Source organism: Chiloscyllium plagiosum, unplaced genomic scaffold (assembly GCF_037043375.1).
Source record: "Chiloscyllium plagiosum isolate Xiang-an unplaced genomic scaffold, Cpla_swu_hap1 HiC_scaffold_34, whole genome shotgun sequence".
Lineage (NCBI taxonomy): Eukaryota > Metazoa > Chordata > Chondrichthyes > Orectolobiformes > Hemiscylliidae > Chiloscyllium > Chiloscyllium plagiosum.
Genome location: NW_028270172.1, coordinates 32,103,342 through 32,126,868, shown reverse-complemented (window position 1 = coordinate 32,126,868; position 23,527 = coordinate 32,103,342). Strand labels below are relative to the sequence as shown.

The 23,527-nt window shown below is 38.7% G+C and overlaps 1 protein-coding gene across 1 annotated transcript; it reads left to right on the top strand.

Annotated features, from left to right (window-relative positions):
- Positions 1-77: 77 nt before the first annotated feature.
- On the top strand, positions 78-18,802 carry LOC122564407 (proteasome subunit alpha type-2). Its single transcript, XM_043719220.2, has 8 exons — positions 78-155; positions 4,708-4,784; positions 10,059-10,191; positions 11,880-12,002; positions 12,581-12,662; positions 16,778-16,851; positions 17,226-17,283; positions 17,386-18,802. The coding sequence occupies exons 1-8, from the start codon at positions 115-117 to the stop codon at positions 17,500-17,502; spliced, it is 705 nt and encodes a 234-aa protein (XP_043575155.1). The 5' UTR covers positions 78-114; the 3' UTR covers positions 17,503-18,802.
- The last annotated feature ends 4,725 nt before the right edge of the window (positions 18,803-23,527 follow it).

The following is a 23,527-nucleotide window of genomic DNA, read 5'->3' as shown; positions in this document are numbered from 1 at the left end:
GTGCATGCCGGATATTATAGTTAGCAGTCCGTATTCCACCAAAGGTTAGCGGATATGACATAGTTTCGAGTAACCCTTCCACTCCCAGCATTCCAAAGTGTGAGCGGCAGAAAGATGGCGGACCGGGGGTACAGCTTCTCCCTCACCACGTTCAGGTAAACTGGGCGACCAAACCGTCGTTCGATACTCCCTCATTGGGCGAAGGAATCCCCTCCGTGTGAGGATAGCTGCTTTTATCTGACCTTCAACATTGTCAAGCTTGAGGCTAGCTGCAGGCGCTGCAAGTTTGCAGAGTCACGGTTGCAGTTCCCCGGCCGCTGTGAGCAGGAGGCCCGCGGGCCGCTGCTGCAGCATCTTCCTGGACTATTACCTCTGCGGGTTCGAGTTTTTTCCTCGATAATGTTGGAGGAGGTTGGCCCCAGGTCCAGGAGCGAACCGCGTACGCATTCGGTTTCGCTTTCGGTCTGGAGATTGTGCTGGAAGCACTCGGTTTGTTGGTCCTATTGGCTCATTATGGACAGGAGTAATGCTTGATTAAAGTTGATGAGGAAAGGGGAGATAATGCTGAAACGTTTTGCTGAACCTGCATAACGGAAAGCAGAAAAGTTTCATCACCTTGACCTAGTAGTTATGTGTGTCTTCAGTCAAGAGTTTAAAAAAAAGAAGTCGTGCTGCGGGTCGCTGTGGCATCAGTTACCTGTAATAAATAGGAGGAAAAACTGTACACGGATAATTGTAATATTCCACACACTCATCTGAGTAATTCATCAAACTCCTGACTTGAGTCAAGATGGACAGGTTTTGGGGAGTCAGTAAGTGAGTTGCTCGCTGCAGTATTCCCAGTCTCTGACCTGCACTTGTAGCCACAGTATTAGGTAATTTAGATATTGTGGGGAATTCAACAATGGCAATGCTTTTGGATGGCAATGATTAGATCTCATGAATAAAGGCTGTGGATGATTGTGTGAGGAATGATGGTTCACCTAAAGTACAGTTTTAATTTTAATTGCAAATACAGCATGCTGAACATGGGATCTTGCAATTATACATTTATAGTTTCTCTTGACTAATTATAGGTTCCTGAAACTACAGTTACCCTGAAACAACCAACGAATGCTGGAGGAACTTAGCAGTTCGGCAGTTTCAGTGGAAAGAGAGACAGTTAACATTTAGAGTCCAGTATAACTTTTGTTCAGAACTGTGAATTCTGTGTTTGTTTAGGTTGATTCTATCTTTTGTTGGGGGTGATCTTTGCCTGAACTTGTATGCTTCAAGTAAGAATGTTGTCTAGGCCTTGCTGCATATGGAGATGAAATGCTTCTGTATTTCATGAGTTGTAAATCGTACTGAACACAGCAGTCACTAGCAAACATTTCACTCTGACATAAAGAAGGGGAGGTCATTGTTTAAATGATTCAAGATGGTCAGGTGTGGAGCATGACATTGATCAACTCCTGCAGCAATGTCTTGGAAATGAGCTGATTGATCTCCAACAGCTATAATCTTCCTTTGTGCTAGGTATGTTTCCACCCTGATTTGCTGTTAATTCAATTTTTCTCATGCTCTTTGATGTTGAACTTTATTAAATATAGTCTCGATGTCAAGGATAGTCAGTCTCACTTCATCTCTAGTTTTTAGTTCTTTTATCCATATTCAAACTAAGTCAGTAATAAGATCCAGAGCTGAGTGGGGCCGGACTGAATTTGAGCTGAACTGACTAAGTGCTGTCAACATTCCTTCCACTGCTTTGATCAGACAAATTTGTTTTTTTTTGCCTTTTTTGTGGGTTTGACATCACTGGGCAATTTTCTGTATTACAGGCTGATCACTTCAAGCAGTCCATTGAGGCTTGGCCTGTATTATCACAACAAAGTCGCATTAAGTGCTGGGTATTGAAGTCCCCCATCCCTAATGTATTAAATGTCTGGTTATCCTCAGTGCTTCTTTCAAGTGACCTTCAATATGGAGGAGTACTAATTTATTAGTTGAGGAAGGCTGGTAAGTGACAGGACCCACAATAGAGGGATAACTTGCCTTGGGCCAGGAGCAGCACCTGGTAGATGGTGATCAGGAACTTTCCTTGCCTGTATTCAGTCTGATGCTTTTGGAGTTTATGAAGTCCAAAATCAATATCAAGTATTCTCAGAACCTCTTCCTTCCAACAGTTTCGCAGTCCCTGGTGGGTCTAAGCTGCCAGTGGGCCTGGGAGTGTCTTAGCATGATGACAGAGGGCCCTTGACCAATGGTTGTCGGTTAGGATTCACTGAACATGATTGTCAAGTTGTTGTTTGACTAATCCATGGGTCAACTTTTGCAATTTTAGCATGATGTTCCAATGTGTTAGTTGGTGAACTTTGAAGAGGTAGAATGTGCCGCCTTGTACCCAGGTTGATACCAGGCAGTTGTCTGGTTTTATCGTATGATTTCTCTAGTGGCTCTCTACAACTGAGTAGCTTGTTTAAAGTATTTCAGAAGATAAGTAGGAGGCAAATACATTATTTCATATCTGGAGTTGCATGACAGCTTTCCTTTCTTGAAGGACATTAATGAGGCTTTTTAGGACAATCTGTTATTAATCAGTAGTATTTTATATCTCACATTTTATTAAAATAATTTTAGATTCCTTTGATTATCTCCTACATATTTTTGCATTGTTTTTTTCCCCACATAATGTTGTACTCTCCTATAGTTCTAACTCTCAGTTCATACTTTGTGTTCTTGGGGACTTGCCTGATTTTCCTATGGTTGCCAGAATCTTTAGTCTTACGATCTGTAACTGCCTTGTGAATCATCTTGAGAAGCTTTGTTATATGAACAGAAGTGGTTAATATTGTGGTGGCTCAAGATGCTGTATTATGTCACTTTGGTTTGGAGGTGAATTGCAAAGCCTGAGTGAAAGGTATCCTGACAGTTGTTTCATGCTAGTGCTTGTGGCTGCTGGTGGGTGAAACTTGAAATGCCTGGGATTATATTGAGAGGGGTGAAGGGGCTCAGGTTTTATCATTACTAGTGAAACTGAATCTGTGTGTTTGCACAGAATCTTAGAATCCTTACAGTGTGGAAGCAGACCATTCACAAGCCTCATTCCTGATGAAGGACTTATGCCTGAAATGTCGACTCTTCTGCTCCTTGGGTGCTGCCTAAACTGGTTGTGCTTTTCCAGCACCACACTCTCCGACTCTGCAGTCGTCACTTTCTCCAAGCAGGCCATTCAGCCATCAAGTTCACACCAACCCATCCTCCCATGCCTGTAACCCTGCATTTAAAGAAGATACAAAGAAAACATTCAACAGCTGGCTGGTTTTGAAATTTGTATTTTTCAATAAATCTTAATCGGGAGTTTTATTGGACCAGTATTGTAGAGGAGAAGGAAATAGATAGGATTAGATAAATGAGTTGTAAATAGTTGTTAGTTCATATCCTCTGTTAGACTTGAAAAAAAGTTGTTCATTTTTACTTTAAATGGTGAGATTTGAGATAGTTCTTTACCCCTCGAATTTTCACAGATTACCATGGCGTTGCGGGGGGGATGATTTACTCCATGTCGTAAGCATAGCTGTAGCCTTCTCATTGATTCCAGTATTTGTGAATTAGAATGGAATGGATCCTGGTCACTATTCAGTCCCTGTAACTAGAAGGTGGTGATGTGAGGTTCAATAAACTACCGATTCTCACTTAATTTACCAAGAAAATTGACAGAGATGGTTTGGAAAGATCCTTGCTGTCCATAATGCTGCAACCTTGTGAGGTTTAAACAGAGTAGCAGACATTGTTGAAAGAAAGCTGAATGTTATGCCTCTGTGTATACCTGGGCAGTGGTATTGACTTTATTAATAGATATTTATTCTGGTTATGGTATTAGAGGTTTGCACTGCAAAATCCAATGTGGTTACGTTGTTCATTTTGCAGTCGTTCTTGTGCTCTGCAGAAAGGCTCAAGATAAAGAAAGCCTTGAATAAGGTAAAGCAGGAAACAATCCAGAATTGCTTCATGTCTGCAATTTTCTTTGAAGCTAATGATAACAGTTGTATTGAATTTTCATCATTTGATGTCAGAGGATGACGCTGAAGCTGCATTTTTATTAAAATTAGGATTCAAAAAGAAAGAACTTCTAACTGGCTCAGCTAATTTTTAATGGGGGGGGGGGGTGACAAGACTCTGTTTCCTCATTTTAGTATAAAATCTCTGCTACACCTCCCTGAAAGCTTATAAAGCTACTAGGGTAGCTTAGTGGTTAGCACTGCTGCCTCATAGTGCAAGGGACCCAGGTTCAATTCCACCCTCAGGTGACTGTCTGCGTGGAGTTTGTACATTCTCCTCATGTCTGTGTGGGTTTCTTCCAGGTGCTTCAGTATTCTCCCACAGTCCACAGATGCGCAGGTTAGGTGGGTTGGCCATGCTAAATTGCCCATAGTATACAGGGATGTGTAGGCTAGCTGGATTAACAATAGGGAAATGTAGCGTTACGGAGATAGGGTAGGGATGTGCATCTGGGTGGGATGCTCTTCACAGGATCAGTGTGGACTTGATGGGCTGAATGGCCTGCTTTCACACTGTAGAGATTCTATGATCTATAAACTGAATCTGTTTTTGGTGTTTCAGTATAACAATTACAAAATTGAATTGAAAAGTCTAGAAGGAAAATTATCCATCAGAAGTGCCCTACATTTCAGTTTCATATGTACTGTTTTGTATCTTATTTTGCAGCCCTTCAGGCAAACTCGTCCAGATTGAATATGCCTTGGCAGCTGTAGCAGCAGGAGCTCCAGCAGTGGGAATCAAAGGTATGGACAATAGTACAACCACTATGCTCTTTTAACTTCTTCAAGGCTGACCAGCTGTGCAAAGAAATTTTCTTTGCCAAGTTTTGTTTATAATGTCTTGTATCAGAAGTTAGCTAAGCACATTGCTGACGTAACTGTCACTTATTGCACTTTGTTAGTAGCCCTTGTGATTTTGGTGATGGGTTGGCATCTTTAAACATTGCAATTCATCTGATCAAGGTGTTGTCGTATAGTGCCATAGATAGAGAATGACTAGGATGGAAACGGATATGTATCTCCACCTTGGGGTGGCGTGTGACTTGTCAATGAACTTATGATGTCCTGGAAATGTCCTAGAAGATTGAAAAACAGTCAAAGTAACATCGCTGTTGAATAAGGGTGTGAGACAAAGATGGGTAATTATTGACCCATTAGCTTCACATCTGTCATAGTCATGCTGCACAGAAACATGGGAAAATATTAGTTTACTATAAAGAATCAAAGAACAGAACGTTTAGAAATACATAATGTAATCAAGCAGACTCAGCAGGACTTCATGAAGGGGTAGATTAGATTCCCTACAGTGTGGAAACAGGCCCTTCTGCCCAACAAGTCCGCACCGACCCTCCGAAGAGTAACACACCCAGACCCATTTCCCTCTGACTAATGCACCTAACACTGTGGGCAATTTAGCATGGCCAGTTCACCTGACCTGCACATCTTTGGACTATGGGAGGAAACCAGAGCACCTGGAGGAAACCCACGCAGACACGTGGAGAATGTGCAAACTCCACATAAAGACCATAGCCCGAGGCTGGAATCAATCATGCCTTGTCAGAATTCTTTGAGAAAGTAGTTGAAGGAGAATCGAAAGATGTGATGTGGACTTCCAAAAGGTGGTCAATAAGGTACTGACCAGGTAAATGCAAAGAAGTTTCCTTTTATCAGAGTGTCGTGGATCAGAGGGCATAATCTCAGAGTATGAGGTTGCCCATTTAGTACAGATGAGGATTTTATCCTAGAAGATAATTGTGATTCTTTACAAAAGAGCGTTGTCAAGGCTGGGCCATTAAGAATATTTAAGGCAGAGATTTACAGGTTTTTAATCAGTAAGGAAATCGAGTTATGGCAGAAAGACAGAACAGTGGAGTTGAGAATTATCAGTTCAGTCCTGATTTTTATTGAATGAAGAATGGGGACTCTGAACTGAATGGCCTGCTTCTGTTCCTAGTCTTCTCGAGAAAAGTTCCCCTCGCATCTGTCTTCATTGGAAGACCTCTCAGTTTTAAACTTTTGATTCAGTTCTTTGTTTTAATTTATCACGTGGACAAATGCCCTTTCTGCATTTAGTCTGGACAGTCCTCTGAGGATTTTGTCTCAATATGATTATCATTTGTTCTTCTGAACTCCAGTGGTTAAAGGTGCAAATTGTTCAACCTCTTCTTATCAGATAAGCCCTTTATCCCAGGAGTAATCTTCTCTGAATTGCTTCTAACATACATATATCCTTTTTCAAACAAGGAGAGCAAAATCGTACATACTATTCTAAATGTGGTCTCACCAAGGCTCAATTCAGCTGCAGTAAAATTTTGCTGCTGTTGTATTTGATCACCTGAATGCCTTGCATAAAAGTTTAGGGAAGGCCAATTCATTTGGCGCTTTCAAAAGAGAATTATCGGAAAGGAAATCTTCAGAGATAGGGTGAAATGGAAGGGGAATGAATTTGGGTGAATTGGGCTAGCAGATAACCAATGGAGATATGACAGACTGAAAGGTAGCCTCTTGTGCTGTAGTAATTCCATGGTAAAGTAATTAAGACATATAATTGAGGCAAATCATATAAGAACACACAGGGTTTTGCGAGAGCAGCATGAAACTAGTTCAGTCAGAATTGCTGCATTATGTACAATTCTGGTCATTAAATTATAATAGAGGTGAGAGTGTTAGTAGATGTTGCTAATTCTGTCTTATTATCGAATTTAATACTAGAAATATTAGATTTGCTGTGGAATGGAGGAAGCTGACAAGTTTTAATAAAGATGTATAAAATGTGGCCATGCTACAGCAGATAAGAAGAAACTATTTTATCTTGAAAGTTATAGATTAAAAGTAATTAATAGAAGGATTAAAGGGGAATGAAGTGTTCCTTTCATCTGAAGCATAGTGGCAATTTGGAACTTACTGCTTGCAAGGTTGGCAGAGTTAGCACTCCTCATTGTATTTAACAAGTACGTTCATATGTACTTGATGTGCTATAAACTGTAATCTATGTACTAAAAGCAGGAAAGTGGGATTAGCTTGAATTTTTGAGGAAGGGTCATTGGACCCAAAACATTTACTGATTTCTCTCCAAAGATACAGCAAGACTTGCTGAGCTTTTCCTACAATTTTTGGTTTTGTTAGCCAGGAGACCTCGTTTCCAGTCAGCACAGAAATGCTGGAAAAAAATTTATTTTCTATTCTGTGAACTTTTAATTTGTGTGGAAATGTGCACCTGCTTGATGTGGGGCCCTTGTCTGAAGTCACTGATTGTCACTGCCATCGATGGAACAAATCCTCATTTGTTAAATGATTGCCCCTTGCTGATGCTGTCTCCTCTGAGTCAAACAGTTGTGGGTTCAAATTCTTTGCCAGGCTAACTCTTTATAACATTGACTGAGCAATGAAGTAATATATTGTCTTGAGATCATGAGATGCTAGGGCAGAAGTCAGCTATTTCGCCCACTGAGATTGCTTTACTGTGATTATGGATGATCTGATAACCCTCAGCTCCATTTTCTTCCTTTTCCCCCTTAGTCCTTGATTTTAAAAAAACCCGCCTATTGTCAACCTTCAATATACTTAATTACCCAGCCTCAATAGCCTTCTGTAGTTAGGAAAAAATTCCACATATTTACTGGCTCTGAGGAAAACAAATTCCTCTGCATTTCTGTCTCAGATGAGTGACTCTTTACTGAGATTATGCCCTCTGGTCCTAGACTGTCCCACAGGGAGAAATAACTTCTTGGCATCTACCCCGACAAGATTCCACCCCCCCCCCCCCCCCCCCGCCTCCAAAAATCCTTAGTCTCCTCTCCTCCTAAATCCAATGAGTTACAAGCCCAGTTTCCTTACATAAGTATATCCCTCCATGTCCCGAATCAACTTCATTGAACTGCCTCTGATTGCATTATATCTTTGTTGAGATAAGGGGACCAAGACTTCACAGTATTCTACCTTGGTCTGACTAGTATAGTTTTAGCAAGATCTTTGTTTTTATTCAAAATTCTTTTTGAAATAAACACATTTGCCTTCCCCATTACCTGCTGTACGTTTTTTGAGATTCATGCAATAGGACCCCCAAATTCCCATACTGCAGCTTTCTGCGGTCTTTTCACACGTAAAAAATATTGGCTCTTCTATTTTTCCTGCCAAAGTGCACACCGTAACAATTTTCCATATTATCTTCCATCTGCAAGGGTTTTGCCCACTCACTTAATCTGTCTATATGCCTCTGTAGATGACTTGTCTCTTCACTACGTCCCTTGCCACTTGTTTTTGCACCATCTACACACTTGGTGGTGCATTCACTTCCCTCAGCCAAGCCATTAATATATGTTGTAAATAAATGAGGCTCTATCACTCATCTCTGTGGCACTCCACTAGTTATTAGTTGCCATCCTGAAAATGCTCCCTTTACCCCAACTCTGTGGCTTCTATTAATTAGGAGAGAGTGAGGGCTGCAGTTGCTGGAGATCAGAGTCGAGAGTGTGTTGCTGGAAAAGCGCAGCAGGTCAGACAGCATCCGAGGAGCAGAAGAATCAGTGTTTCGGGCATAAGCCTAATGAAGGACTTATGCCTGAAACGTCGATTTTCCTGCTCCTCAGATGCTGCCTGACCTGCTGTTCTTTTCCATGAACACACACTCGCTTCTATTAATTAGCCAATCCTCTATCCATGCCAGTATACTACCTCTCACACTATAGGCTCTTAAGAAGTGTTACATGTGGTAGCTTATTGAGTGAGTCTTTTTGGAAATCCAAATATACTACATCTGTTTCCTCCTTATCACCCATGCTTGTTACCTCGCTCCTTAAAGAACTGTACTAAATTAGTCAGGCATGATTTCTCCTTCATGAAGTCATGCTGACTCTGCTGAGTATGTTTTCTATTTCTAAATGCTATGCTGTCAAATTTTTTACAATATTCATAAGCACTTTTCTAATGATGGATGTTAAGCTAACTGGCTAGCAGTTCCCTTTTTTTTCCTGTCTTCTTGAATAAGGACGTTACAGTTTTCCAATTTTCTGATACTTGTCCAATACCTAAGGATTTTTGGAAAATTACTACTAGTAGATCCACTATCTCCACAGATGCATCCTTTGAAATTCTCGGGTACATCTCAACTCCAAGTTCCTAATCAGCCTTTTGCCCATTTCCGTTTTCTCTGGTGATAGTTACTTTGTCTATTTCCTCTCCCATGCTCACCGCTAGCCCTTTAATTATGTAGGAATTTTAGAATGCTATTAGTATCCTTTACCATGAAAACTAGTTCAAAATATTTGTTCCTCTCTTCTACCATTGCCTGAATCCCCATTATTGTTTCCGCAGCTTCATTCTCTAAGGGGCCAATATTCACTCTTGCCTGTTCTTCCTTTTTATGTATCTAAAGAATCTCTTACTATTTATTTTTCTGTTTCTTTCTAGTTTACCGTCACAATTTATTTTCTCCCTCTTTTTTTTTTGTTCATCTTTTGTTGGTTTTTAAAACTTTTCCAGTCTCTGATTTACCACTATTCTTTGCCGTATTTTTCTTTAGATTTGATATCGTCCTTATCATCCTCAGTTAACCATGGTTGGCTTAAGCCCTTCCTAGAATCCTCCTTCCTGACTGGGAAATATCTTTGTTGTTGTTGTGAACTGTTTTTAAAAGTCTGCAGTTGTTCATCAACCAACTTTTCTGATATGGTTTCTTTTAAGAGTGTTTCAGTTCCTGATTCATCAGCCCTGCATTTTGTAAGAGAATTTTGTTGCCATTCAATGCATTACTTAGGTGGGATGCTGAAATTAATCCATTTTGCTATCATGCAAGACATCAGATAATTAAATTCAGAGTCTGCAATTTGAGTAAATTATCTGTAGTGCTTTGTGGTATTCTGAACCCAAGAAGCGATAAATGCGACACAATTTATTATTTGGAAAATGCAGGTACGCTTCAGTGCTAAATAAAATTAGCACATCATAAACGGATAGGTGAAATGTGTATGCATCTACTTGTGTTGTCTCTAAATTATTACATATTTCTTTAAAACCTAGCTTCCAATGGTGTTGTTTTGGCAACAGAGAAGAAACAGAAATCCATTCTTTATGATGAACAGAGTGTACACAAAGTGGAACCAATCACAAAACACATAGGAATGGTGTATAGTGGAATGGGACCTGACTATAGGTAGGTGAAACAAATGTATGAACTTACTTATTCTTGGTGTTTACAATAATTGCCAAGAAATTTAAGATTCCTCAGCTTCAGACTGGTTTTTCCATTCCTCTGAGTCAAACATTTCAGAGCCACTGGGATAATAACCTACAGCGCCATGATGCTGTTATTAGAGGAAGACAATAATGAATTTACATCTGCAGAATTTAACAAGTTTAATCACTGAGTTGCATGGAGTCCTTTTGGTGAGACAATAAGTCTTAAAGCTATTTTCCCTGCATGCACACATTAAGGGAAAAAGCTTTTGGAATGGAATCAGTTGAATACTTTTTTAAAAAAAAAATCTATATGTTTGAAACTAACACTTTTGCGATCTGAACTGGTAAGCTGGTATGAAAAGCTAGTTACTATTTTAGAGTTAGCAGATTCTCAAGTGGATAGGAATAGAGTGAACAGGTGGCTCTTGATCGCTTACTAAAACGCAATAGTTCTATCAGTGTGGCAGTACTATCGACCGAAAACTCAGATGACTGAAATTGAATATTTAATCCTGTGTACTTAAAAGTACGGCAGAAAACACAGATATGTTGACTATTTTCAGTTGTTAAATATGACAAACACAAGAATGCCAAATTTCAAATGATCACAGCAATTTACTACGCGAAAATATTTGTTGATTAATTTGCAAGGTAACTCTGGCCAAGACATTGCCATTGAGGAAGCCGTGGGGAATTACTGGCTCCCTAAGATCTTGGCTGATTCAGGGAAGGAGCAAGCTTTTAAAAAGGTTTAAAATATTCCTTTTGTTTTGAGAAAATGGGTCCCTGTGAATGAATGTAGCAAGAGTAAATATGCTTATATATGTGTTTTCAGTAACATAAAAGTTATTTTAAAATTTGTTATGTGGGTGTCACTAGCTGGGCCAGCATTCGTTGCCCATCACTAATTGCTTGCTAGACCATTTCAAAATGCAGTTAAGAGTCAACCAAATCTTTGTGAATCTGGATTCTCATTTAAGATAGACTGCCTCAGGAGGGCAGATTTTCTTCCTTAAGGGATGTTGGTGAACCAGATGACTTTTTGTGAGAATGGACTGGAATATCTGCCCTCTGAAAACACTGAACAAATATCATATTTTTATAAATTTGAATTATTAATGTCTTACTTGTTAGATTATTTGGTTCAATATCATTCGTTTATGTGAAATACTGATAACTTTGTTACTGTACAACGCAGTCAGCTGAAACGTAAAAACAAGAAATGCTATTGTATGAGGAGGTAATGGTTCGGTGTTGAAAAACTTGGAATTTTAATCTTGAAGTCAATGCCAACATAAGAGGAATGTAGAATATTTTGAGGTACTAGACAGTGTAAGAGACCCTGAGCTTTGCTTGTTATAGGGAGAAATAGGAAGGGAAAAAAAGCATTCTTGTAAGAAAATATGATTGAGATTCATTTAATTGTAATAACTGGAGTTTTTGTCCACTAAGTCCTGCAGTCTAGATGATATTCATCAATGCAGAGTGGAATCATAGACACACGAGTGAGTAGTGTTGTGATGGGGCCGAATGGGAGAGAAGGCACCTGAAGGTTATTTACTGAATAGTAGTATGAAAATATGAATTATGATAGGGTTTGGATAGAAATGTGAGCATTTAATGAAGCCATATTCACAGTGCTTTGCTCTATATTTGTCATAGGGTATTGATTCGCCGAGCCCGAAAGTTGGCACAGCAGTACTACCTTGTGTATCAAGAACCCATCCCTACAGCCCAGCTTGTACAGAGAGTGGCCTCTGTCATGCAGGAATATACACAGTCTGGGTAAGTTATCGCTACCTTCATATTCTCAACATGGGCTATTAACATAAATTCGTTGTCACATTTACTGAGAGGAACATTTAAGGTGAGTTGCCCTGCACTGAAGTCATTTTTGCATTTTGTTGCGACTGGATCTGCAGTTCAGGTTCAGTCAACTGTTTGGGTTTGTAATTAAATGGCAGGGCAAGGATACAGAATCCTCTTAAGTGCTTGATACAAAGATTAATTTAAGGATAAACTTAATGCCTTACCTTTTGTTTTAGCCTTTAAGAGATTCAGATCCAAAAATATATGAAGTGCACATTCACAACCTTGTAAACTGCAAATACAGAAATTTGTCACAGGAAATGTCACTAAATATACACAAGTTCAGAATTTAAACGAAATAATTCATTAAATATGGACTGTTCTGAGAATTGAGAGGTCAACATAAATGCCTGTCTTTAATAGTTTTACCTTGTTAGAGAGCGATTCATTTTTATAACTTTGCAACTTTGATCTTTCAGAATGTATTGGTTATATTGACTACAGGATATCCCAGCAAGGTAAGGATTAGAACTCATTCTTTTGTTTTGTTTCAGTGGTGTTCGTCCGTTTGGCGTCTCACTGCTGATTGCTGGCTGGGATGAGGACCGACCATATTTGTTCCAATCAGATCCATCTGTAAGTACTTAGGACGGAAGTTTTGAGGTCTAATTCCCAAGTTGTTCTCGTTTTCCCTGTATTTGCTTTCTGGAGACCATATGCTCCAAATCTCTGCCAATCTTGATTTTGGTACAGTTTATAAAAATCATCTAATTTTAATAAATAAAAGACAAAAATGTGGAGCTGGAATTGCTCTATAATTGATAAGAAATTGAAAGTAAAGATTTCCAGAACGAAGGACCCGATGCCCAGCATGAGCAAAATTAATGTGGTGTACAAAATCCCATGCAAGGACTGCACAAAACACTATATAGGACAAACAGGAAGACAGCTAACAATCCGCATCCATGAACATCAACTAGCCACGAAACGCCACGACCAGTTATCCTTAGTAGCGACACACGCAGACGACAAGCAACATGAATTCGATGGGACAACACTACTATTATAGGGCAAGCCAAACAAAGAGCAGCCAGGGAATTCCTAGAAGCATGGCACTTATCCACAAACTCCATCAACAAACACATAGACCTGGACCCAATATACCGGCCACTACAGCGGACAGCTGAAACTGACAACCGGAAGCGGCAGGGACAGGCCACTATAAATGCCGGAGGAAACACCACAGAAGCGCTTCACAGGAGGCTCTCAAGCACTGAGGATGTCACCTAGACAGGGGACAAAACGTTTGCAACAAAAATTTAGAGCTCGGCGAACAGAACCACAACAGAAAGTAAAGATTGCCTAGTACCCTGTGGGTGATTATGTTTTACTGCACTGAAGGTGCATTTAATCAAGTGCAATTGTGGCCCAGGTTCTTGAATTGTTCCGATAGAAATAAGATCCTGGTGATCAGGATAAACATTCAAAACAGCACATTTTCATCTCAGTTAGTTTCACTCTGACACCAATAAATTAAACAAGGCTGGCCAGTACTAATTCAACTTTTTGTTAAACAGAACAATATCCAGATGTTGAATTTGGCATCAAAAGGCTTCCAGGGATTTACATGAATTTTATTATAAATCTATTGTTTAGCACAAATGCCAGTTTCCACTTTTCCCTTCTTAACCATCTCCTTGTCCAGAAACAAACTCTTACTGGGGAAGAACTCAATCCCTTTTTTAAATAAATAAACCCAACAACAAATTTACAGTCCACCCAATTAACCCATTACAAGAAGCGCACAACTTTTTTTTTCAAATCAACTTATTTGGACATGTTATAGCAAGTGGGATTAAACACCAGCTCTTGACATTTTTAATCAATGTGCTCAGCCACATTGTTACTTCCCCCTCAAGCACGTTACCCTGATGCTTTGATATCTATAGAATTCCACTTGCAAGAAAACATTATTACAGTGGCTGAAAAGTCATTCAAAAGTGCCAATTCTGAAGAAAGATCACTGAACCTTGAAACGTTAACTCTGGATTTCTCTCCACAGATGCTGCCAGACATGCTGAGCTTTTCCAGCAGTTTGTTTTTGTTTCAAAATTAATCTCCCAGTAAAATAGAGTGTAGTGTAATCTCTATTCCTCAAGTGTTCCTCAAAGCCTTCAGATACCAACCTGTCCTTGCCCTTGTAGGCCCCACATGGTAGGACCTATACCGTACAGCTCCATCTCTTTGTCAGTGCTTGATGAAATCTTTTGTCAGCATTCTAACATATTCTAAATTTTTTCTTGTTCTATAACTGAGTACCTCTATCATCCTAGCTTCAGTCTTATTAACCGCAACAGTCTCCAATCGTGGAGATGCTTACTGTTGTTCGATGTTGGAATCTGTAATGCTCTTTTGATATCCAGTTCCAAAAAAACTTTTTCTAATTTTTACTCCTTCCTGGTAAGGATGAGGGCAAGCCTATATTTTGCTGCTTTTGAGTTGAAGTGACCTGAGTCCACATCTCCAACTTACTCTTCCGCTGCTCATATGGCTCCAACTTTAACACACCAGTGGATAACCATATTTTGTGGTTCTTCATCATGACTTGGAAATTTCACTTTAAAAGGCCACTAGGAACTTTGCATCTGTTAGAAACTGGGATTACTTCTGCTTTTCTTATCAATCTCTTCAGGGGGGATGATATTAATCCTCTGCCATGTTTAACAAGCTGATACCCATATGTTAAAGTTGGCACGAAAGCATTTACAAGGATTTATTGTACATCTATAGAATAAACATCAGTTTCCACATTTCCTGTCCAAAGCCTAGCTCTTGCACAACAAGTCTATTAGGCATTACCTGCTTTTGATCATAGACATTGATTCTCAACACAAGATTTCCTCTTCAAGAGAAGCCAAAGAGATGTTGTTAGAAATTAAAGAAATCTGCAATTTTACAAGTATGATTGCTGTTCTGGGTTTGAAATAATATACATTATTAGGAAAGATTAAAAGAAAACTGTCTGCCTGGCTGTGTTCAACCTATTAGCAGTAAGAGATTTTATTTTCCATGGCATTAATATTTTTCATCTAGAAAATGTTTTTTGCTCAAAAGACTTCTGATGTGTCTAACCATAATGGCACTGATGTGATGTTTGACAAAATAGAAATTGTACAAAAGTAGCTCAGACTGCGAGCTCTGGTGAGAAATACCCCTCCTGAATCTTGAAAGCCTGTTCACCTTGGATGAAAATTAGGAGGAGTTCAGTGGAATACTATCCACTTGTCTGAATAATGATAGATTGAAGAACGTTCTAAGCTCAACATCGAAGAGAAAGCAGCAGAATGATTTGCACTCCTGCTACCACAGATGCATCGTGTGTGCCATCTACAATATGCACTGCAACAAATCACCATGGTCTTTTCAGCAGCACCTTACCAAGCCATAAATTTACAGCCTCAGAAAATCTAGGCTCCCAGGTTCAACGGAATACCATTACCTGTAAGTTCTCTTTCTAGACACAAATCATAGCATCGTTTCTGTCACTGCTTCAAAATCCTGAAAAGTTTAGGTTTTACAGTATGGAAAGAGGCCTTTTGGCCCATTGTGTCCATGCTGGCCTCCCATATCTATCTATTCTAATTCCATTGTCTTGGATCTGTCCAATAACCTTGTTTGCTGTGACGTTTCAAGTGCTCATCTAATAATTAAATGTCTGTGGGTTCTCACCTCTATTATACATTTGGCGAGTAAGTTTCAGACGCCCACAGCTCCTTGGGTGAATTTCCTTTTCTTCAAATACCCTGTAAACCTCCTGCAACATACTTCCACCACTTTCTGTTTTTATTTTTGATTATATTTCATTCTATTTTGTTCTCCATTAGTTGGCTTGTTTTCTTTCAAATGTAAATTATAATAGATAAGGAAATAGATTGCTAGTCCCCTCATTCACCAAAGTCTCAGATATATTGACCTTGGTACTGAAAGTTCAGCAATTTAAAAGTCAAAATAAAATCCAGGCTTGGGGGAAGAAAAAAATGTCTAACTGAGCAATTATGCAATGCAACATTGGCCATTTTTTTGGCCAGGAAGGCTATGACTGAATTTGGGCTATAACCAATTCATAACCATCATAAATATACTTAAAGCCAATGGCCATTTAGGGCGATGTTATTACAACATGCAATGATGTGTTACTCTCCTTCCCAACAAAATTAAGTCTGTGATCTACACTGAAGCCATTGCTTTGCAGATGCGTACGATTCAGGTGCAGCAAAACAAATTCAATTATTATCAGCTTTAAATTTTCCAGAATTCAATTGTTCATAATTCAACAGCTCAGTAATGTACTTGACAATAATGTACACTATGAAGCAGCAGTGGAACTTCTGTTGTGTACAACAGTTGTAACAAGCAGAATCCGTAAAATTGATGTAGAAAGATGCCTTAGACGTCCAGTACACATTGTGGCATCCAATTGCTCTTACTAAAGCAAACATGAAGTTGCTTTTAAAATGGCTGGAGTTTTTGTTGCACTGAAATTTGCTGATGCAGTTTCTGCTTCTACTCAACATTTTCTTTGGTTTGCCCTTTAAAAGTATTGCTTAGTTTATTTTCAGGAGAGTTAGATTGGAATTTGTTTTCGTATTCCTTATTGCTAACTGGATGAGGTGTGCTACTTTTTTTTTATTTTCTTGCCAATCAGAGTATGATCCTTTCACTAAACTTTTATTCTTTTCTTTTTCCAATAGGGTGCTTATTTTGCATGGAAAGCAACAGCCATGGGAAAGAATTATGTAAATGGGAAAACCTTCCTTGAAAAGAGGTAGAAATGCCCTAATGGTGGTATGGTACTATATTTTCCTGCATACCAGATGTAACAATATTGTAGATGTGGTGTTCATAATGGGCAGAAATTTCTAAGATTTTGATGAACAGGGTCATTTAAAGCAAATATTTTCCATTTTGTCCCAGGCCCAGTTGTCCTGTTCTCAGAATTTTGTACACATTTTACATTGAGATTTTGTTTGAGTATTTCCAAATGGTAAATGCATTTCATTTTGGATTCTCTTCTGGTTTAATGTTTAATTGAGTAATATGTAGAAACTTGCTGTGAGATTTTCATAAATTCCTGTTTTAAGCTCTAGACATAGTGAAAGAAATTATTTCAGGAGGAAATAAGTTTCTTTGTGTTTGTAGGTACAACGAAGACTTAGAACTTGAAGATGCCATTCATACAGCAATCTTAACACTAAAGGTCAGATGTCACATTTGTTGTACAAATATTGAATTATCTGGATTTTTTTTGTATAAATGAATGATACTGATTGGAGTGATTCTTTTTTTTTCTCCAAAACAGGAAAGCTTTGAAGGCCAGATGACAGAAGACAATATAGAGGTTGGAATTTGTGATGAAGCAGGATTTCGAAGACTCACTCCAGCAGAAGTCAAAGACTATTTAGCTACCATAGTCTAACATTTATTGAAACTGATTTTTTTTAATATGGAAGAAATATTGGTCAACCTCTGATTATAATTTGAAAACCTTTTTATTCCACTCTTCAGTTTTGGCAATGGTTAAACAGTCAATACAATGTAAAACTATGTTGCACAAGTACATCTGATAAATCTTGTCTTAGAAATGAAAACCAATTTGTGCAGCTCTTGTCATTTAATATTTTTATGTGATGTCAATTAAGCAATTTGTCTTTTTAATGTCTGTATTTGCTACAATTGCACATTTTTTCTCTCTTAATGAGGCTGCTGCTTTTAATTGCATGTCTGCTGACACGTTCTTTCTCATCATGGGATAAACATGTGAAAAGGGAAAGAAAAATGCCACACGATATTTATACTCAGTCGTTATCCACCTGTGAAAGGGTTTGTTAATCAATTTGACTGAAGTTAGTTCTACACTGCACCTGTCAAAATGGTGAGTGGAAGGAGGGAGAATTCCTAGGAGCCTTGTTTAATACACTTTGAATTGTTCTTCTGGTTCTGCATACCTAGAGTTAGGTAATAAATACAGCAAAAATTGTGACATTACATCCAACTGGGTGTATGATGGTTAAATTCTGCAGTTTTAGTATACACTTTGTCATACTTGTATGATGCAGTTCCTTGGCATTTCAATCTGCTGTTAATTTCCCTTTCCAGATTCTTTCCTGAGTTGGAAGCAAGTTCCATTTTGCTTAGCTTCCTTTCAAGCTCATAATTGTCACTTTTCAATTTCTCCTTGGTGTACAAGTGTCATTTTGAATTTGGGAGTTCCAATATATTCATTCTGCTGTTAAATATAGCCATATACAAATTGTTACAAGGTCAAGGTTTATTTGTGTTGATTCATCTTCTCCCTTAAGTACGCATTCTTGTACGCTAATAGCTTTGTTAACTTTTATCAGCGAGAGTTTGTTAGTGGTCAGTAATCAGCCAACAACTTTTTTTGAATGCCAAACAATGGTCATTCACCAAATGCACATTTCATGTTCACTATAAAGTACTTTAGTTCTTGCTTCATCGTGGTGCTGACAATGTGGTATTTAACTGGTTGTTCCAAATTTAGGTTTCACTAACACAAACAAACTAAAATCTGCATCCCTTTCAATGGATTTATAAGATAATGTAATGCTATTTGAAGAGTAGGGAATTCTGTACAATTTCTTAGTTATTGTTTTATCCTTTAACCATCACAATTTTTAAAAAGTTAATTGTGGAACTGTGCTGTACACAAATAGGTTGTTGGGTTGTCCATTTTACAATGAAAATACACTCCAGTACTTCATTGCCTGTAAATCTTTTGAAACGTCTTGAAGTAATGAACAGCGCTATATAAAAGTCGGCTCTTCCATCAATATTCAACTAGATTATCACTTTTGATCAAGCAGATTGATGGTGGGACCTGAGATGAATAAGGGTACATTTCAACAAGTATTATTTTGTAATGAAACTTGAGTAAAACAAAAGTTAAACCACCTGAATATATCAATTTTCCTCAATCCAGAAGGGCACTCGTTTCCAGTCTGAGTCTGCATCTCAAGATCTCCTAGCTGTAAAATTTGATCTTTGCCAGCTGTTGCTCCCTTCTCAACCCAGCCTTCAAATCCATGTGAACTAAGTTTTTTTTGGATATGTATGCATTTTGGCAGATGACAAATGCTTAATTACCTTGCTTGAGTAATTGTTACCTAATTTTACTAAAATTGTTAACTTATGGAAACCATAAGACGGGAGACAATGAGGGAAAGGTGAGGCAATCATGACTATTTTGAAAGAAAGAATGAAAGCCATTCAGAGCAGTGTTAATCAGAAGCAGAGACACATTTCAGAGGAAGAGAACCTATTAGAAAAACTGATATCATGTGGGAGACCAATCAATAAGTAAACATTGTAAGTGGCATAGACCCTTGCAGAGCCCTGATTAGAATTCTGCCCAGCTGATATGTTGTCAGCTATTTGAGCTTACACTTCATTTGTATAGTACAGTAAATTTGAACTACTTATATCCCAGTCAATGCCATTTCCTGTGTAATGAAGTAGGTAGTCTTATTAAATTCTACTGGACTGCTGTTTTTGAGTGGCTTGATTTATCTTGTAGAGCTCACTGGAGATTCTGGTGTCATCCTATCAATTTTCCCTTCACTATTTCATAGTGTTAAATCTGTTGTGAGAAAAATATTTGGACTTTATGCTTTTGCTAGTGATTTAACAGATGAAAATGTGTTGCTGGAAAAGCGCAGCAGGTCAGGCAGCATCCAGGGAACAGGAGAATCAACGTTTCAGGCATAAGCCCTTCCCTGGATGCTGCCTGACCTGCTGCGCTTTTCCAGCAACACATTTTCAGCTCTGATCTCCAGCATCTGCAGACCTCACTTTCCCCTAGTGATTTAACAGCCAGTTTTACTAATTACCCACTCGAATCCACCCAGTTTTGAACTATTGAAATGTCCACTTACCATTGCTCCTCTAGTGAGCATGACCTATATTTTTAAAGCTCATGAGCAGTCTATTGACTCACTTGAACTGGTGAGCTGTCTTGTGCTATATATACTGTTCTGTGATACGTCCATTTTGTTATGTACTTGCCCTCCCTGTTGTTTGTAATTTTGTGTTGCCAGAAAATAGCGACAATGTCTTGAAATTGTAGAATTATTAGTTCCTCTAGAGGTGGCTGGGCACTGATGATGGTGTGTGGAGGTGACCACCAATCGATTGTCCTTCTAACACCAAATTCAATGTATTCCACTCCCATATCAGTTGCAGACAAAAAAACTCTATATCTCTTGACTGGTCAGATGAGAGCAAATATTTGTGACACAGAAAGGCTTTGTCCTTCTGGGAACATCTGAAGGAAACAGCAGCTGTTGTCCAACCCAAGAAGCAAACTTAACCAATCTTGCTGGATCTACATTGTGTACCGCTGCCACTTGTACTTGTCAGCAGAGACTTTGTACTTGTCTGGCATAGGTTTACATCAGGTTGTCTTTTGGCAGGCTTAGCTGGTGGGTTTGTTCTCAGACATTTTATCACCATCCTAGGTAAAATCAGTGAGCCTCTGGTGAAGTGTTGGTGTTCTGTCCTGCTTGATATTTTTGTCTTGGTTTGTTGTGGTGGATGGTATTTCCAGTTCTGTTTCTGAGACATTGGTAAATGGGGTCCAAATCTATATATTCGTTAATAGAGTTTCAGTTTGAATGCCAGGCATTTAGGAATTCCTGCACATCTTTTTGTTTGGTCTCTCCCAGTATGGATGTACTGTCCTAGTCAAACTGGTGTCCCTCTTCATCTGTGTGTATGGATACCAGTGACAGTTGGTCATGTCATTTGGTGGCTAGTTCATGCTCATGTATCCTGGTGGCGAGTTTCCTGCAGTTTGTCCAATACAATGTTTTTGCAATCCTTGCAGGGTATTTTGCATATTATGTTCATTCTGCTGGCTATGGATTTGGGCTCCTTTAAATTCATCAGGGAATCCCTAGAAACCTGACATTCAAACCAGAACTGCATTTGCGAACATGTAGATTTAGATCCCATAATACAATAAAACATAAATAACATTTGATTACATTTATGAAATGCTTTTGGTAGTTCAATTGCACCATGTGCATTGTATTTCTTTAGTTTGGATGTTCAATAACCTCTAAAGAATTTTGATTAATCAAGTATGCATTTTACAAACCTGTTTTGACTCCTTACCAGCTGATATTAATATTCACAACCTTGATCTATTTGTAGTGCTTTCCATTATCAGATTAAACATAGGCAGCTCCCAACTTGCGAAAGGATTCTGTTCTTGAGTCCATTTACAAGTTGTAATGTATGCAAGTCTGAACATAATGCAGGATCATAATAATAATAATAATTGTTTGTAAGTGCAAAGAAATGTTTGTGTCTGATCCTTAACTATTAGCACACCTCAGTACGGGATTGCTTTCGTAAGTATGATTGTTTCTAAGTTTGATATTCGTAAATCGGTGACCCCCCTGTAAACCGAACACACCTGGCCATGTCTGGATCTTAGTCTTCTGATAATTCTGTTATTGTTGTATCATTTAATTGTCATAGTTGTAGAAAACAAATCACGTAGATATTAAATCAACACTAACATTGTTCTGATGGAAAATCAGATACTTACCAGTTATTTAATGTAATACATAATATTTCTTCAATACTTGAAAAACTTTATTTTCATGATTTGGAGATGCCGGTGTTGGACTGGGGTGTACAAAGTTTAAAAATCACGCAACACCAGGTTATAGTCCAACAGGTTTAATTGGAAATACTAGCTTTCGGAGCGCTGCTTCCTAGTGCTTCCAAATAACCTGTTGGACTATAACCTGGTGTGTGATTTTTAACTTTTTATTTTTGTTTTTCTCTGAACTAATTAGCAATAAAATATTAGACAAGAAGTACACCAATGGGCAGTATTTTAGGATCAAGTTATTTCTTTAATAAATTCTTTAGTCAATTCTTTTGAGTGGTGCATATCACTGAAGGGCACTCCAATGCACGCTAGATGTTGGGAGGCTATGTTTCTGAGAATTTTGCTTTGCAACAAATCATTATGGTTATTCTTGAGAAACTTTTCAGCTGTGGCTCATGCCAGTGCTCACCTGATTTAGTTCAGCAATTAAGTTCCCACTCAAGTAATACGAACATAAATCTTGGATGACACTGCAGCATGGTGTGCGCTTCATTGTCGAAAATACGTTCTCTCAGGTAATATGTTAACATGAAGTTCTCAGATAGGTGTTTTTTTTAAAAAAAACATGTCAAAAGATTTACAAGGATTTTGCCAGGGTTGGAGGGTTTGAACTTCAGGGAGAGGTTGAATATTTACCTGGAACATTGGCTGAGGTGTAATCTTAGAGGTTTATAAAAGTATGAGGAGCATGGATAGGATAAATAAACAAGGTCTTTTCCTGGGGAGTCCAAAACTGGAGGGCATCGGTTTAAGGTGAGAGGGGACAGATTTAAAAGGGACCTAAGGGGCAACTGTTTCACGCAGAGGGTGGCGTGGAATGAGCTGCCAGTAGTAGTAGTAGTGGAAGCTGATATAATTGCAACATTTAAAAGGCATCTGGATGGGTATATGAATTGGAGGGATATGGGCCAAATATTGGCAAATGGGCTTAAATTGATTTACGTTGGCATGGACAAGTTGTACCTAAGGGTCTGATTCTGTACTGTACATTTCTATGACTATTTGAAAAATAACAGGATAATTCTCCTAATTTCCTGACCCATGTCTCTAATCTGGATTATTTGGTAAATTATCTTATTGGTATTTATGGAAGCCAGCTATGTAAAAATAAATTGCTGTATTTGCCTACAACTTTGATTAGCACTTCAAAGGAACTTTGGGATATTCTGAGGCTATGGAAATTGCTAGTGAATGTTAATTAATTACTGCACATTTTTGTTTTCATTCTTAACTTGCAATTAACTTGATCACGCAATTTTGAAATCTTCTGGGAAGTACATGGTCCAGATTTTGCAGCTTCTAAAGAGTCCTCACGGGCAGAATAACAGTTTACTTTCACTATTTTATGTTTCTCTGTAGGGTGCACTGGTAAGAATGTTCCACTCTGCAAACATTTAGGAATTGCTGAAGCATTGAAAGCTTCCTTTAGGTGCTGTTGGTCACATTGTGCAATACCTTGAAAAGGTAGACCTTGTTAAACAAATTGTAAGTTTGAATTGTAAACTAAGTGCACGATTACTTTCGAACATCCTCACTCACCCTGCGAACGTATATTTGTACTGAGGGATGTGAAATTTTTAGAGGGAGAAACTTGACGTGCCTCAATACACGTACTTTGTTGGTAATACCACACAGTTTACTATAGTTAAGCTTCTACCTTACGCACGTTGGTAAAGAGAGGGAGGGGAGCAGGGGCTGGATAGTGGTGAAGGGGGGTGGGGGGGGAACTGGGTCGTGGTGAAGGAGGGGGAGCTGGATCGTGGTGAGGGGGGGGGAACTGGGTCGTGGTGAAGGAGGGGGA

Coding starts and splice junctions, on each gene's coding strand:
- LOC122564407 (XM_043719220.2), top strand. CDS start 115: ATGGCGGACCGGGGGTACAGCTTCTCCCTCACCACGTTCAG. Junction 156..4,707: donor TTCTCCCTCACCACGTTCAG/GTAAACTGGGCG, acceptor CTTATTTTGCAG/CCCTTCAGGCAAACTCGTCC. Junction 12,663..16,777: donor TGTTCCAATCAGATCCATCT/GTAAGTACTTAG, acceptor TTTTTCCAATAG/GGTGCTTATTTTGCATGGAA.